Genomic DNA, 14,229 nt, shown 5'->3' on the forward strand with positions numbered 1-14,229 from the left:
GCATTGAATCAAATGGGAGACAAAAAAACCATATGCAGGTGTTAAAGGTATATTACTACATAATTAAGGGAAGTTGACGATTGGAAAATTGAAGTCATCATGTTTATCATAAAGTTTCGTTGCTAGGTTACCATTAACGTTTTTTCTAGTAAAATATCCAAATATGAACATTTCCAGTTATTTCCTATATATACATTTGGTCAAATTTGTAGGTAAGGTAGATCTCGTGCCTTTTCATCATGGTATTTCTTTATACATCTAGTTCCCCTTTTCCTATTGCGTCGTGAATTTTGTTTGCTTCCCCCTTTGGTTTAATTTTGAAATCAGTGTGCTGATCGGTCTTTGAAGCATTTCATTTGAACTGTGTCCTGTTTCTGGGCAGGGCATATTCCATTGCTCCATGAGTGCCTCAAACTAACACTGTCCCTCCTTCGCACATTTCTTGTCACTGACTTTTAGATATCATTATTGCTTCCCATTTGATAACAATTACTTGATACACACTGAGAGTGTCCCGAATTTAATAGTAAGGTCTATAGTAATCTTTCAGGGAATCCTTACTTGCTGGCTATCCTGTTTCGATTATTTTTATCATTTTCTTGTAGATCAGGGTCTTCTATTGTCGCCTCTCTAAAGTCTTGTATTCTAGAGTTTTTCAGCTTTTCATTTATTGATATCTCGAATATATCTGGATGATTTTCTCTTAGATCAACTTTTTGCATGTAAGCTCTACTTAATGTATCTGCAATCATAAGTTATTTTCCCTTTAAGAATTTGAAGATGAAGTCATAGCGATTGAGTTTCATCATGGTATCTTGTAGTCGCTTAGGATCATTACTTAGAGGTTTACGAAGGATTGCTTGCCAGGAACCAACCAACCTGAATCCGCAAGGGAGATATCACTTCGTCCTCAGAGAAAAATTTAGGGAGAAGTTTCAAATCTAGGGAGACTTCTTAGCGCGCGCGCGGTGCACATTGATCATTATTAAAACTTTAAAATATTAAATATATACCAATGCATGTACCTTAAATACATTACTCTTCACTAAAATACTAACAGCAATGAAGGTGAAACTTCTGGAGTACTGTAAAACAAAATATTCCAGAAGCGGTGTAAATCAGATATGGATACTTAAACACTTCAAAATTTTTTTTAGAAAATTCGAAATCACAAAATTCTACCAAAAATAACATCAAAACGTACGACTTTTCAACACTTTATACAACCATTCGCCACGATAAATTAAAATTCAGGCTTTTTGACATCATAGACAGCTGCTTTTTCAATAAAAATGGAACTCGTATATTTACTTATCTAGTCATTGGTCAATTTGCAATATTTTGTTAAGAAACATTCTGATTGTACACACAAGTACTCTGAAGTACATATCAAAAAGATGCTTGAGTTTCTGATTAACAATATTTATGTAGTTGAATACTTTGAGTAATCAAAGATATAAAGAAACTGCTTCTTGTGCTTTTCTTATTTTTAGATCGCATTTTGCATTATTTATTGAACGATTGTGGCAACGCACTTTGAAAAAATTACGCATTTTGAAAAAAATTTTCAAAGTGCGTTAAAATTGGGACAAAATCAACGCACTTTGAAGAAATTTTTCAAAGTGCGTTAAGAGTGTACATCAACATTTTTTACCATGTAGACACTTAATGCACTTTGAAAAAAATATGTATAAAACAAAAATTCTGGACTTAGATTTTAATAATAGACAACATTAATTTGTTATATTTCTTCTGAAAAACTGATGTATGATCTACCCTAATCGAGAACGAGAAGACAGGTAGAAAGTCCCTCAGCCCAACACTCAATCTTTCCTACATAAATATATGTATTTACATAACTGGTATGACATTATTATTTCTCTCAATAAATTTGAGGTAACGTAAAATAGATGAAGAAATTGAGATAAGCTTTCCTGAAAAAAAAATTGCGCACCCTATTATATAAAGGAAGAGAGCCGCATAACCTTTATTCAAAATGTATCCACAATGATTCCTCGGAAAAATGCATTTGCATGGGAATTAAAACATGCTAATTGACATGTCTAGCGTTTTTATGATATCAAATTACAGATTTAGAAGTAATCTGACTGCATAATTTTTTTGAGAAAAAGTTTTTTAGTGAACGAGGTAAAAATTTCAGTCGAGTGAGTAATGTGGCTAAGGTTTATTTTTTTACTTTCAAATAAATGAGTCAACCATTGTTTCATATATGTTCACAATAGATAGATAGATGAATATGATAGCTAGAAAAATAGATGAGAGAGAGAGAGAGAGAGGGAGAGAGATAATTTTCATGATATGGAAAAAATCATAATTGCCCCCTTTTCCCTAAGAAAAATGCGATGTTTTAAGTCACTTATCGACACCTACATCTACCGAACGTATTAGAGACTGGATAAAATTTTAAAAAAAGAAAAGAAAAAAAGAAACGAAACTGTTCTATTAAACAATCATTCCTCCATTATTTCCAAGACCCATTTCCTTTTTATAACAGTTACCTTTGGAAAAAAGACAACTCCTAAAAATCTTTAAAACATTTATATCTCAGATCCTGACGTCATCACCGAAAAGTTATCCAACCAGGTTCAAATACATGTAATTTTTTATGATACCTAAAATTTGCAAGAATATTGACCAAGCCGTGCACATTTTTTTTTCAAAGTGCGTTAATATGGTCGATATTAACGCACTTTGAAAAGATTTTTTTTTTTAAAGTGCGTTAACGTTGTCCCAAAATTAACGCAGTTTGAAAAAAAATTTCAAAGTGCGTAATTTTTCAAAGTGCGTTGTAACAATCCTCGTATTTATATGCAGCATATGTCTTGGAAGATCAGATATAAGTATTTTCTTATCATGGCCACAAAAAGGATTCAAAGTTTTACAATGGAATAGATATGATTCAATCTTTAAAAAAATCTTCTCAAGAACAGATGTACTTTATTTGGATAATAATTGTCAATTTGAATTTATTGAACACACACATTATTTAAAATGTTACAATGTAAATATATAAACTATATGTAAACTTTAGGTGTATATGTAAGACAACATTATTGTGATGGTAGTGTGCCTATAAAAATCCAGCCTAGTGACTGCCTAGTAACTGACACAAAAAATTGACTCTATTGTAAATTCTAAGGACTCCAAAAAAAAAATCTTTAATTAAAGATACACAGATAAAATAGTATAGTATCATAAAGGTAAAGATAATTAGCGATGATAATCGGAATGGAATATAAACAAGACATTAGTACAGAGTAACCACAATATTTAGCACTTGCATGGTAAAGATTATAACAATATTAATATTCATTTTATCCTTGAGTGTATGAAATGTGAATTGACATTCTTTATTTTTTTTTTAAATTATATAAATGTAGAGTAACTAAATAAGGAAACCAAAATAATCTTGAATGTTTGAAAAATATAACTGTAATAGAAAATTAAATAAACCAAAACTGAGCAACATCATGACACTGTCAATAATATATTGCAAAAGCCTTTGTAAATTCTTATTTTTTGCTTATTGGAAAATTGATGTAATGTCAAATAATGTAATTGATTTTGTGTGAATCTATGGCAGGATAAAATTGAAAAGTGAATTACGAAATGTAATTATAATGAGAAATTGCATTTTGAAAATATGGCAGCATATGCATATTAAACGACGAAAAGGGAAGTTGGGGTTAAATCCATGATTTAACTGTTAAAGCAAAGCAAATAATCAGAAACAATTTCAAGTTAGTAAGTAGTGCAGAGGAACCGGAAATGCACTGCTCTTTTGTTTCCGTAGTTTTGTTCTTCGTTTCCGCGATCCACTGAATGACATTCTTCTCCAGGATACTTAGAGGAAGGGCGCCATCTTTCAAAATTGTCGAATGGAAATCTTTGATATCAAATTTGGTTCCTTAAATGAAAAAAAATATTTTGATGCTGAACCATTAAAATGACTATAGTGATATCCCAAACAAAATACCCTATCTACAAAATGTCAAATACATAATGAATGAAGCAGGTATGCAAATATTTCAATACTTGTGAACATATGTATAGTTATATCTCGTTCTATATAGTTTACAAATTAATCAAAGACTTTAGATTTAATCAAAATGGTTTAATCTTAAAACATTTTAAAAATTAGCTCTTTTAAGAATTACTTAAAATTTATTTCACTATAGCCAAGTTGAATTGATAGATTAAAAATGTGGAAGAATGTATTCAACCATTTTATAGCATTATGAAGTTCTGATAATATTCACGGCACTTAACTCTAGAAATTCAAGAAGAGTTTTTTTCCTCTTAAACCTTAATGTATAAAACGTCATTATAAACTATACCTAGCTCATCTTGAGCCTTTATTCGTAATTCTTTTATTTTGAGCTCCCCAATTTTGTATGCGCATGCTTGGCCTGGCAATGTTATATATCGATCAATTTCTCTTGCTAACATGATCTCATCAGCCGAGGTGTGATTCAGCATGTACTGCATTGCTTGATCACGTGTCCAGCTACAAAGTAAGATATTTTTTTTAAATTTCAACGTGTGTATTGTATGACATGCTTTAGAAAATTATTTCTTATTAACTTACTTGAAATAATGTAAACCCGTATCGACAACAAGACGAGCTGCTCTAAATATTTCAGTCCTGTATCTTCCCATGCTGAAATAAGAACGTTTAATCAAGACAACTTTCCATGAACATATTAAATAAGCGGCTTCTTTTCAGCAGTTGCATCAAAGTTCTCAAATATTAAAAAAAATATCGGTGTTGTTTCGATGACTTTCTATAACATAAGACATACTCACAGGTCATAGTCAGTTTTGTATAAATTCAATTCTTCACCCAGCGATTCTGCATACAATGCCCAACCCTGAAAACATTGGGATACATATATTTAATAGTTAATAATGAAAGAAAGGTAATAAATATAATATCATATATAGTTTCAAGCTCAAAAAAAAAAGAACTAAAGAAGAACTGAAACATATTCTGAATACAATTTTGACAGAAATATTATGAACAAGCACATAATTTTTGCATTTTCAACCACAAGCGGTGATATCAATTATATCATTTTCATCAACATCACTTTATACGTTTCAGAATTAAAAGGACTGTGATTGTACAATATTGTTACCCAGTGCATACCAGATATATTATTACGTACCTAATCTCACAACACATATTGTCGTCTAAAGAAACACACGAAACAAAGAAAAAATTTTAACATGCAGTTTAAATTATACATGAAATATGAAAGTTCATTGCAGATGCTTTATTGCAGTTAAAAATGGTAATTCTGTGTTCAGAAAAGCACCAATTTGTCATTAATTGAACATGCGATCTCATAAAAACTGAAGATATAATTTCTGAAACCATCATCATCATTATTCATATCACTGGAAGTCATAATGGTTGGAGGACAATACACCGTATGTGCAGTGAATGTAGGCACGTATTTTCCCCAGTGACATTAAATAATTAAATAAAATATCTCTATGATACCTCAATATATGCTGTATAAAAAGGGACCTCAAAGGGAATGTTGTAGAAATGTGCATCCTTGTATTTCCTATAACTAGGGATTTTGGCATTCGACGCAACACTTATCTTAAAAAAAGCAAAAAAGGTAAATAAAGTTTACTCTCTTATAATATAACAGGAAAGAAAACAAAAATATTTTCTAAAGCAATATGTTTCACCTGTAAATGATGACCTGGATTTGTTTCATGAATAAGTAAAGCCATGAATGTGATCGAAAGTCTGTAAAGAAAGCAACAAAAATAGAATTCATATAATACATAGCAATTTTAAAGACCACTCTACCATGTGTTTACAGCCGCAACATAGAACAAATTTCATAACCCTAAGCTCTGTCTCTGCATAGCTGATTACTCATATTTATATAATAATAATATGCAATTTTATAGCTGAAACATTCAATGACACTAAAACATAGATATTAATTTTATATATCTTAAAAAATTTCTTAATTATCATAGTACGTGCTTAAAAATATGATTTTGCAAATGAGGACAGAGAGAAAACTCACAATAGTGTTGAAAAAACAGTTTCAATTTTGTATAGTAGAGAAAATTGTTGGAAGCTTCTTTCAAACCGAGTTATTCCTTTAAGCTTTAATTTGAAAAACTGTTACAGAAAGTTAACCCACTTTTGCAAATTATTAAAAATTGGAGATCTGTTGTATTTTAATTTTATAACTGATATTTTATTCAGGTTACTAAATAAAAAAGAAACGTACGATTTATTCGGGTGATTAACGTTGACAAGAAACTCTCCGGGGCGTGATCCGTCTGCCGGCCCCGGAACATATTGACCACTTATCCCCCCTGCTGGATTTGCCTTCACACTATAAAAACAAATTGTTAAATACATAAGCATTTTAACTGTAAGGTATCCAGTGGAAATATTACATGCTCAAACTTATGCATATATATTCATCACACACACACACAAATGCACACACACTATACCACATACACACTATATATATATATATATATATATATATATATATATATATATATATATATATATATATATATATATATATATATATATATATATATATATATATATATATATATATAAAATACTTACTCAACTGGTAGATCAGGAATGTCTTTGAATAATGTTGACAACTTGGGATTTATTTCGTTTGTAAGTGCATTCTTGTACCACTGTATTATTTCATCCTAAAATTGAAATATTATGTATTTTATCTAAAATAAAAATAACTTCAGGACATGTCATAAAAATCACTCTGCTTTTACAGACCATTTAGAAATATATATTTTGAAGTATTCTTACTGCAGTTTGGAAATAATACGCAGAATTATTCTTAAGGCCATCAAAAAACTCTTTTACAGAGCCCTGGTGATTAAGCTTCATCAAGACCTAGAAAAAGAAAAGATATTATTTTCTTATAATTCGGTACAAATGAATTTCTATCCGATTTTTTGATGTTCGAAATTTGACTCACCTTTTTCATTTCCGAAGAAATTCTCTCCACTTCCTGTAAACCCTTGTGATGGACTTCTTCTGGTGACAAATCCAGAGAGAGGTGCCAACGTAGACATTCTTTGTAGAATTCACCTCCATTATCCCAGCTACTTACCCCGTAACCACTTCTTACATGTTGAAAATACACCTTTTGAAATAAGATTAGAAGCGAGAGCAATTTATTGCAATCAACACAGAGAATCTTCATTGATTGAAATTCAAATAAACGAACAGAAAATTGAAGGTACAAGCAATATCAAATAACAAATGTGAAGCATAATATTTTCGCGAACAGCGGGATATATTTCAAAAATGTCAAATTTTACTTATTTTGTATAGTAACGTACATTTTCAAGGTAACTTTTTAAGTCTCTAAATTTCTGGATAATGATCTGAACAGCCGTCTCCGCTCTGTCTCTAAGTATTACTCTGTAATAGAAAAAAATGTGTCTTTATGTGCTGTTTAAAAATTTAATGAGGTTGAGGCAGTCAGGGCTTTAAGACAGACCAAGAACCCTTCTCCTTTTCTGAAATGTCTGTCGATATAAGAAAAAAATGTATTGGGATAAAAAGACAAATGCTCCTTGTTGTCGTTCAATGTGCCTTTCACCTTTGAGACTTTTAATGTTAAAATTTTTACTGTTGAAACGCCTTTCAATGCATGTCCAAATATGCTACAACATCCCTGGCTTGGTAGTCTTTCTTACAAATCTTACATTCTTATTTGATTTAGAAATTTTATAAAAATAAATACAGAAATCTTAGTTAGTATATTTTGATTACAGGAATATGGTAGAATGCCTTCTCATTAATAGAAAACTAAGAGACAGGCATTACTATTTTTCTTATGCCCTTTTCTCTAGGAAGGCGCTCAGAACATATCTTTACTCTAGAATACCCCTTTCTAAGCATACAAAAAAAAAAAAAGGTTTTTTAAAAAATGCAACCATACACATGAATATATAAGATAAAATCAGACAAAACTTAACGAGGAATCATATAAGAAATTTATTTTTAAAATATTATTTTTAAATTTTGTGTCTAAAAACCAATTAAAATATATTTTAAGAATTGTGATAAAAGAAATAGAATATTTGATATTTATATAGATTAAAATTATTCAAAAAAAACTTACTTTCTGGAATCATTCACGGTTTTTAGATTTGTCAGTTTATCTAGAAATGGCTTGTAGAGAATAAAGTTGGTATTGTTTGCACCTTTAAGAAGGCCTTCAATAGCCCCTGGGACACGGCTCTGAAATTAAAAAGAAGACAGATAATGGTAAAAATTTAAATTAAAAAAAAATCATCTCAAAATCTTTTTTTTTCAATTTAATTTCATTAATTGCCTGGCCAAAAGTTTTACTTTGATGTTCTTCCTTTATTTCCGTTGTGTTCTTTAAATTCATGAAGATTTTAAGATTTAAATTTAAATCAAAATCATATTAGTACACTATATTTCAGGTTGTGTAACACGTAATTCTGTAATTTTTTAAAAGCAATTTTTACGACTGGATATACATCAGGTGTTGAATGTTTAAACAATACTGCTGAATGATCCGATTTTTCTATACATACCACCGAAACATTATTATATGTGTGTCCTTTTTCTATTGATTTATTAAATCGTATTATCAATTGGTCCATCTGAAATGTAAAACGATTTTATCTATTGAATGTTTATTGATAATGATGTAAACATTTATACCCAAGGTAATTCTTTTCAGTGTATATTTTGATACTTATTGTCATAAAAAAAATTAATTCAATTCATAGTGATGAATAGACGGCCTTATATTTATTCATAAAATTATATAATGATAAGAGTAACAGAAATTCACCTCATTTGGATATGCTTCCAGTCGATTAAGGTAGTTTTCATAGTCACCCACTGTGTCAAATGGTGTTATTTGTACATAATATGGTAGCAATACGTGTGGACTTTCGAGAAAGTTAACCGGGTTCAACGCACTGTAACTAAATTTAATAAGACAATTAAAATACAAAGAATAGAATTATAAAATTTGAAGTCTGCTGAAGCTTAAGATAATTTGAACATAAATTGTATTAAAAATGGATGTTTTGAAAAAAAAATCAAATTATGCATTTAATTGGCTTTGAATTGAATTTAGAACTTCGGGTTTTTGTTTTGATGCCAGTTATCTGCCAAGAACAAATAATTAATATGATTAAATTTCCTTAAAATGCATATTAAATATTAATTTTCTTTATTCCAGTTCTATATGTAGTAAAAAGTACTTACTCTCTCCAATCATATCCATTAATAACCGTTGATAATATGTCGTTTAAGATATCGAAATCTGTCTTTTCCTCTGGTGTAAGTCGATCGTAATCAATTTTTTTCAAATTGCTTAGAAGACTTACGTATTTGTTCTAAATTAAACATTTTACTAATAATTATTCTTTTGTAAATGGTGATACAAGATAATTCACACGCTACTTTAAAATAGTATTTATGATATAAATATTTATCTTGTGAACTTAATATAAAATTAATAATATCACACCTTGCACATTCACATTTTGTAAAATTAATGTTTCACAAAGAGTTCTTAATTTCTATTAAATTAAAAAAAGGATACATTAAAATATTTCTTACATATTCATTCTGGAACCTGTCATATGAAAAATCTTCCACCCGGTCATTGTATTTGTAAACGCCTATTAAGGTAGAATACTCGGGGGAACGCTTCAGTAACCAAGCCCCAAATTCCTTCTTAAGGTCATCGAGATTAGATGACAAACCTTCACCTTGAAAATAAAAACAAATTCATGTACGTTATACATGTTATCTTTAATTTAATAAAAAAAATTACCATTGATTTTACTGTATATCTTTCCTTAGTGCTTTAGATAAGTCAACTCTATGTTTATGCTCATAATTTAGAAAAGATGACAAAAGTGACGAAATTAATGAAACGAAAAGACGGTTAAAATATGTGTTCTAAAAGGTGATTTTTAACTATTATGATATAATGCCAAAATCTGCAGATAACGAAATTATTGATAAACCTACTATAAATTAATACATGTACAAAATTTCAATGATAATAAATAGTGTTTTTTTTATTATGTGAAATTTTCCTTAACTAGTGATAAAATATTCTGAAAAACTTCATGAAACATTTTCATTGATTAAAGATGAAGAAAAAACAATCTTGCATAGAGAAAATCAGTGGCGGATCCAGGAAGGGGGGGGGCAGTAGAAGGCGGAGATCTGGGGGCTGCATTGAAGCTTAAAATGCTTGTTATACAAGCAGAATTTCAAAAAAAAAATCAAACGGGGAGGGGGGGGCGCACCGGTGCTGGATTCGCCTTTGTAAATAAATGAAGTGGAACGGTGTTAAAAATTCATTCGGAGGCCATGGTCTTTTTTTCAGAACAACAAAGATCACTTCAATTCAAGTATCTTTCACATGTTTATGTTGTGAATCGATCCACATTTTGTATCACTGGAAAGAAAATTTTATATCAATAAATAGAAAATACTCTTACCTCCCTTTATGAAAAATAGCACGAGAAACACCGTCAGTCTCAAATATACATTCATTCTTCTGAAAGTAAAAACTATATATAATTACATTACGAAAGTATTCCTCATTTTGTAAACACAATAAAACACTTGTTGTCCAAATAAATGAAAACCTACCTATAAACAATGACCTGTCCCAGTTAAAGAGATTGAAAGGGCATTTGTTATTGTTGATTTATATGCTAAATGAGGCCTTCTAACCCAGGTAAACTTTAAAATTTACTGGACCTGAACGTACTTACCTAAAGAATTTTATTGTGATCCGATCTTCTCGTACAATCTTTAAAAATCTTGAAAGAAAACAGTGTCTATAATTTCCTCCTGAAGTTATAACAAAGTTACAATTGCATATCGGTACATGGCCAACTTTATTGGACCTATGTGCACTAATATATGAATTTATGCTTACTTAGGAATTTTATAGCAATCAATAAAAAACTTCATAGAAGGTACGTAAGTCTGAAAGATTATATGGCGATGACTGATAATGGTTATTTTATTTCATGTCGTAGGAGATGCAGAGATTGACCAAACAAAATCTAAAAATTAAAACTAAGGCCTCGCAGCGCGTCAACCTGCCTCATTTCTCGCCTACAGCCTTGGAGGATGGACTTTTCTAAAAAAAAAAAAAAAAAAAAAAAAAAAAAAAAAAAAATTGTAAGTTACCTTTATCCGTCCCGCCTTCACCAAATTTTCTTGCTGTTAATTTATATTTGTATGTGTTTTCAGACCCATTCAAGCCCGTAATAAGCAATTTCACTTGGGGGGGGGCATACATTTTCAGTTGCGGGCACTATCAACTACCAAAAATCCTTAAGAGCAAAATAAAAAAAAAGTCATCAGTCATTATTATTGAGGGTGCAAAAGTATATTAGTAGCTGATTCTATATAGTGTTCTATATATCGGCAAAATTATTGGGTGACACGGCCCACCGTGCACCCCCGGTTCCTACGGTCATGCAATTTTCATAGTTTTTCTGTTAAGTCCAAGCTTTAATTATGTGTAATTTGGATTATCTCCCTTTACAAAACTCGTTTATTTCCCATATTTATATTTTGTAACTGTTTAAATTATATGCCTTTATAATAATTTTGGAGAAATTCAAGCAAATTAGTGAATGTCATATAGGTTGCAAAACATGAAAAACTGTTTTAGAGGATTTTTATTCTTTGTAGGAGGGTAAAACATTGTGTTTTAGTGTAAAGAGGATTATGAACAGAAAACAAAACACTTTTTTGGGTTCCTTGGGTATCAAAATACTTATTGCATTAATATATATTGAGTTTACTGTGCTCTGAGTCAAGAAACTAAATGTTAAAAATATCATGCAAAATAAGAACAATCTTTAAGTCATAAAAATGACCTACAAATGATACAAGACCTGATAACGTATGTTTCATCCGAATATATATTTGAGTAATGCTACATGGTAGGTTAAATGTTCTTCATCGTAAAAATGATCTATGCACAAGGAGTTAACCAAATGAAAAAGAAACCTTAGAATATTGTGGTCTGTCCATTTGTCTGCTTTTCTATCAACACTTTTCTGTGACACATTAGATTTTATTGTAACGTTTTAGAATTTTATTAAAGAAATGATTTACAATGAGAAAAATGTATTTATAAATTTAAAAGTCGTATTGGTTATCTGTCTGTATGTTTGATTAATGTATGATTATGTTTTAAGATTTGTAGTTATTATACACATATAAGTAATTTTTGACATGTCACCTTACCATCTTTATGTACAATATTTAATTCTAAACATACATGAATTAAGTACAGTTGTAACTTTCCAACAACAGCCCTAAGCGGGCACTCTCTGATTCTGTATATTGAAAATCATTTAGTGTATATTTATTGTGAACAAAATGATAGGTACACACATTTTCCTATTTTCATTTCCGTATACTTAGGATACCATTTCAAAATATTACTCGAAATATTTGTCACTATTTGTTACCAATGATAACTTTTACTACTCCCACAACTCAATTTGAGAAATTTTAGTCAATATCTTCATCGTACTAACATTTTTATACTTTTACTATTTTTGCAAAAAAAAAAAAAAAAAAAAAAAAAAAAAAAAAAAAAAAACCTTTATCAATGAAAGGGGGTCGAACCCTGTTTCAGTAGCTGTGATATCATCTGATAATTGATAATATATTTTTGTATTGCTGTAAATTTTTCGATTCTTCACTAATCGGATTCTTTGATTTATTCAAAAACTTTTTCTATAGCCTTCATCTCAACATTTAAATATATCGACGATGTATTATCAATTAAAATAGTTTCTTTCATTCCTATGTCGACTTGATATATCCCAGTGAATTTAATAAAAGATACCACAGAGTCTGACACATCTATTTCATATTTGGATGTTTTATTGACTATAGACGATAAGGGCCACCTGAGAACTAAATTGTTTGACAAATGAGATGATTTCAACTTTTCCATCGTCTACTTTCCGCGACACTTTGAAATGAAAGTTGCGGGGTCTTTCGGATAAGGGGGGTGTATACTGTCAACAGGGGATGCTAACTCCTCCTAGGAACCTGAATCCACCTCTGGAATTTTCGGGAGTCCGTATTATATGCCTTCTTCACAGAATTGCATTGTTTATAATTTTTTCGAGATCAATCACTGTTCGTTATCTTCATCTTTTTCACTGAGTTAATTGTTGAAAACTTAAAACCCTTGTTTGAGGTAGGATATATGTCATTTCTGTGTATTTAAAATATAGAGCCTATATGGTTTCTATGCATTCAAAATATTGAGCATATTTATTTTATTGAAAAATTATAGATAGCATAATGATGAATAAGCGTTAACTATATTTACATAGAATATATTATTGACTTATACATTGGCAGTGATCAATATTAAATGCACTAGAATCAGGCTTAAAAATAATTCCGGTTAATTCATAAACAAATTTTAAACACATGAAAAATTCTTACTTTATCTACACTATGACATAGATCTCCAGGAAATAACTATTTTTTGCCTTGAATAATTTCTTGCCATTGTGGAGACTTTAGTTTTACATTGAATTGCATCTTTACATTAAAAAGTCAGTAGAATAAAAAAAATATGTAAAATGTACATTGATTTCTAACAAAAAATAAATCGTTGAAATTTTAAAATGCATTCAAATTTATGTTGTTTAAACAAAAAACTAAATAAAATGTAAACAAAATTTTAAAAAAAAAAGAAGAAGATGTTTATAGAAAATGACCCCTCCCAATCTGCAACTACCAGAAATTAAACGAATGAGTTTGAACGTTAATTTTTTTATTATGAAAAAATTTATGAATTTATGAAACAAAATGAAATTATTTCGCATTACATAAACATGTGTATTGCTGAACGATTCTGTATGTAAATTGTAGTGGCTCCCTATACAATCAAAAAATCTTAAAGCAGTGGATTTTGTGAATTGGAATGTTGATCGTTAACATAATCTATTAAAATAAATGCTAGAGAATTGATATGCAGTCGACTATTCATGTAAGTTGTGAGAGGACTGCACATTACTTATCTCTCGTACCATTGTCTATCATTGAAAATAGTTTTATTGCTTATATAATTACATGCATAAAAAAGGATTTTATAACCAAAATTTAATAAG

At 29.8% G+C, this 14,229-nt stretch overlaps 1 protein-coding gene across 2 annotated transcripts; it reads right to left on the bottom strand.

Annotated features, from left to right (window-relative positions):
• Positions 1 to 3,405: 3,405 nt before the first annotated feature.
• On the bottom strand, positions 3,406 to 10,766 carry LOC133202363 (uncharacterized). 2 transcript variants are annotated; one of them, XM_061338177.1, is made up of 18 exons: positions 10,715 to 10,766; positions 10,561 to 10,632; positions 9,665 to 9,816; positions 9,308 to 9,438; positions 8,886 to 9,021; positions 8,623 to 8,691; positions 8,181 to 8,299; positions 7,393 to 7,474; positions 7,026 to 7,193; positions 6,854 to 6,940; positions 6,644 to 6,738; positions 6,285 to 6,392; positions 5,725 to 5,785; positions 5,528 to 5,632; positions 4,828 to 4,892; positions 4,610 to 4,681; positions 4,359 to 4,528; positions 3,406 to 3,928 (listed from the first exon to the last, which is right to left on the bottom strand). In XM_061338177.1, the coding sequence occupies exons 2-18, from the start codon at positions 10,613 to 10,615 to the stop codon at positions 3,708 to 3,710; spliced, it is 1,896 nt and encodes a 631-aa protein (XP_061194161.1). In that variant the 5' UTR covers positions 10,616 to 10,632; positions 10,715 to 10,766; the 3' UTR covers positions 3,406 to 3,707. The 2 variants fall into 2 exon arrangements, with proteins under 2 accessions (XP_061194161.1, XP_061194162.1); XM_061338178.1 differs by having other exon boundaries at positions 10,561 to 10,619; positions 10,715 to 10,754.
• Between the last annotated feature and the right edge of the window lie 3,463 nt (positions 10,767 to 14,229).

Source organism: Saccostrea echinata, unplaced genomic scaffold (genome assembly GCF_033153115.1).
Source record: "Saccostrea echinata isolate AGI-Se365-2 ecotype Australia unplaced genomic scaffold, CSIRO_AGI_Sech_v1 ptg000047l, whole genome shotgun sequence".
In the NCBI taxonomy this organism is placed as follows: Eukaryota; Metazoa; Mollusca; class Bivalvia; order Ostreida; family Ostreidae; genus Saccostrea; species Saccostrea echinata.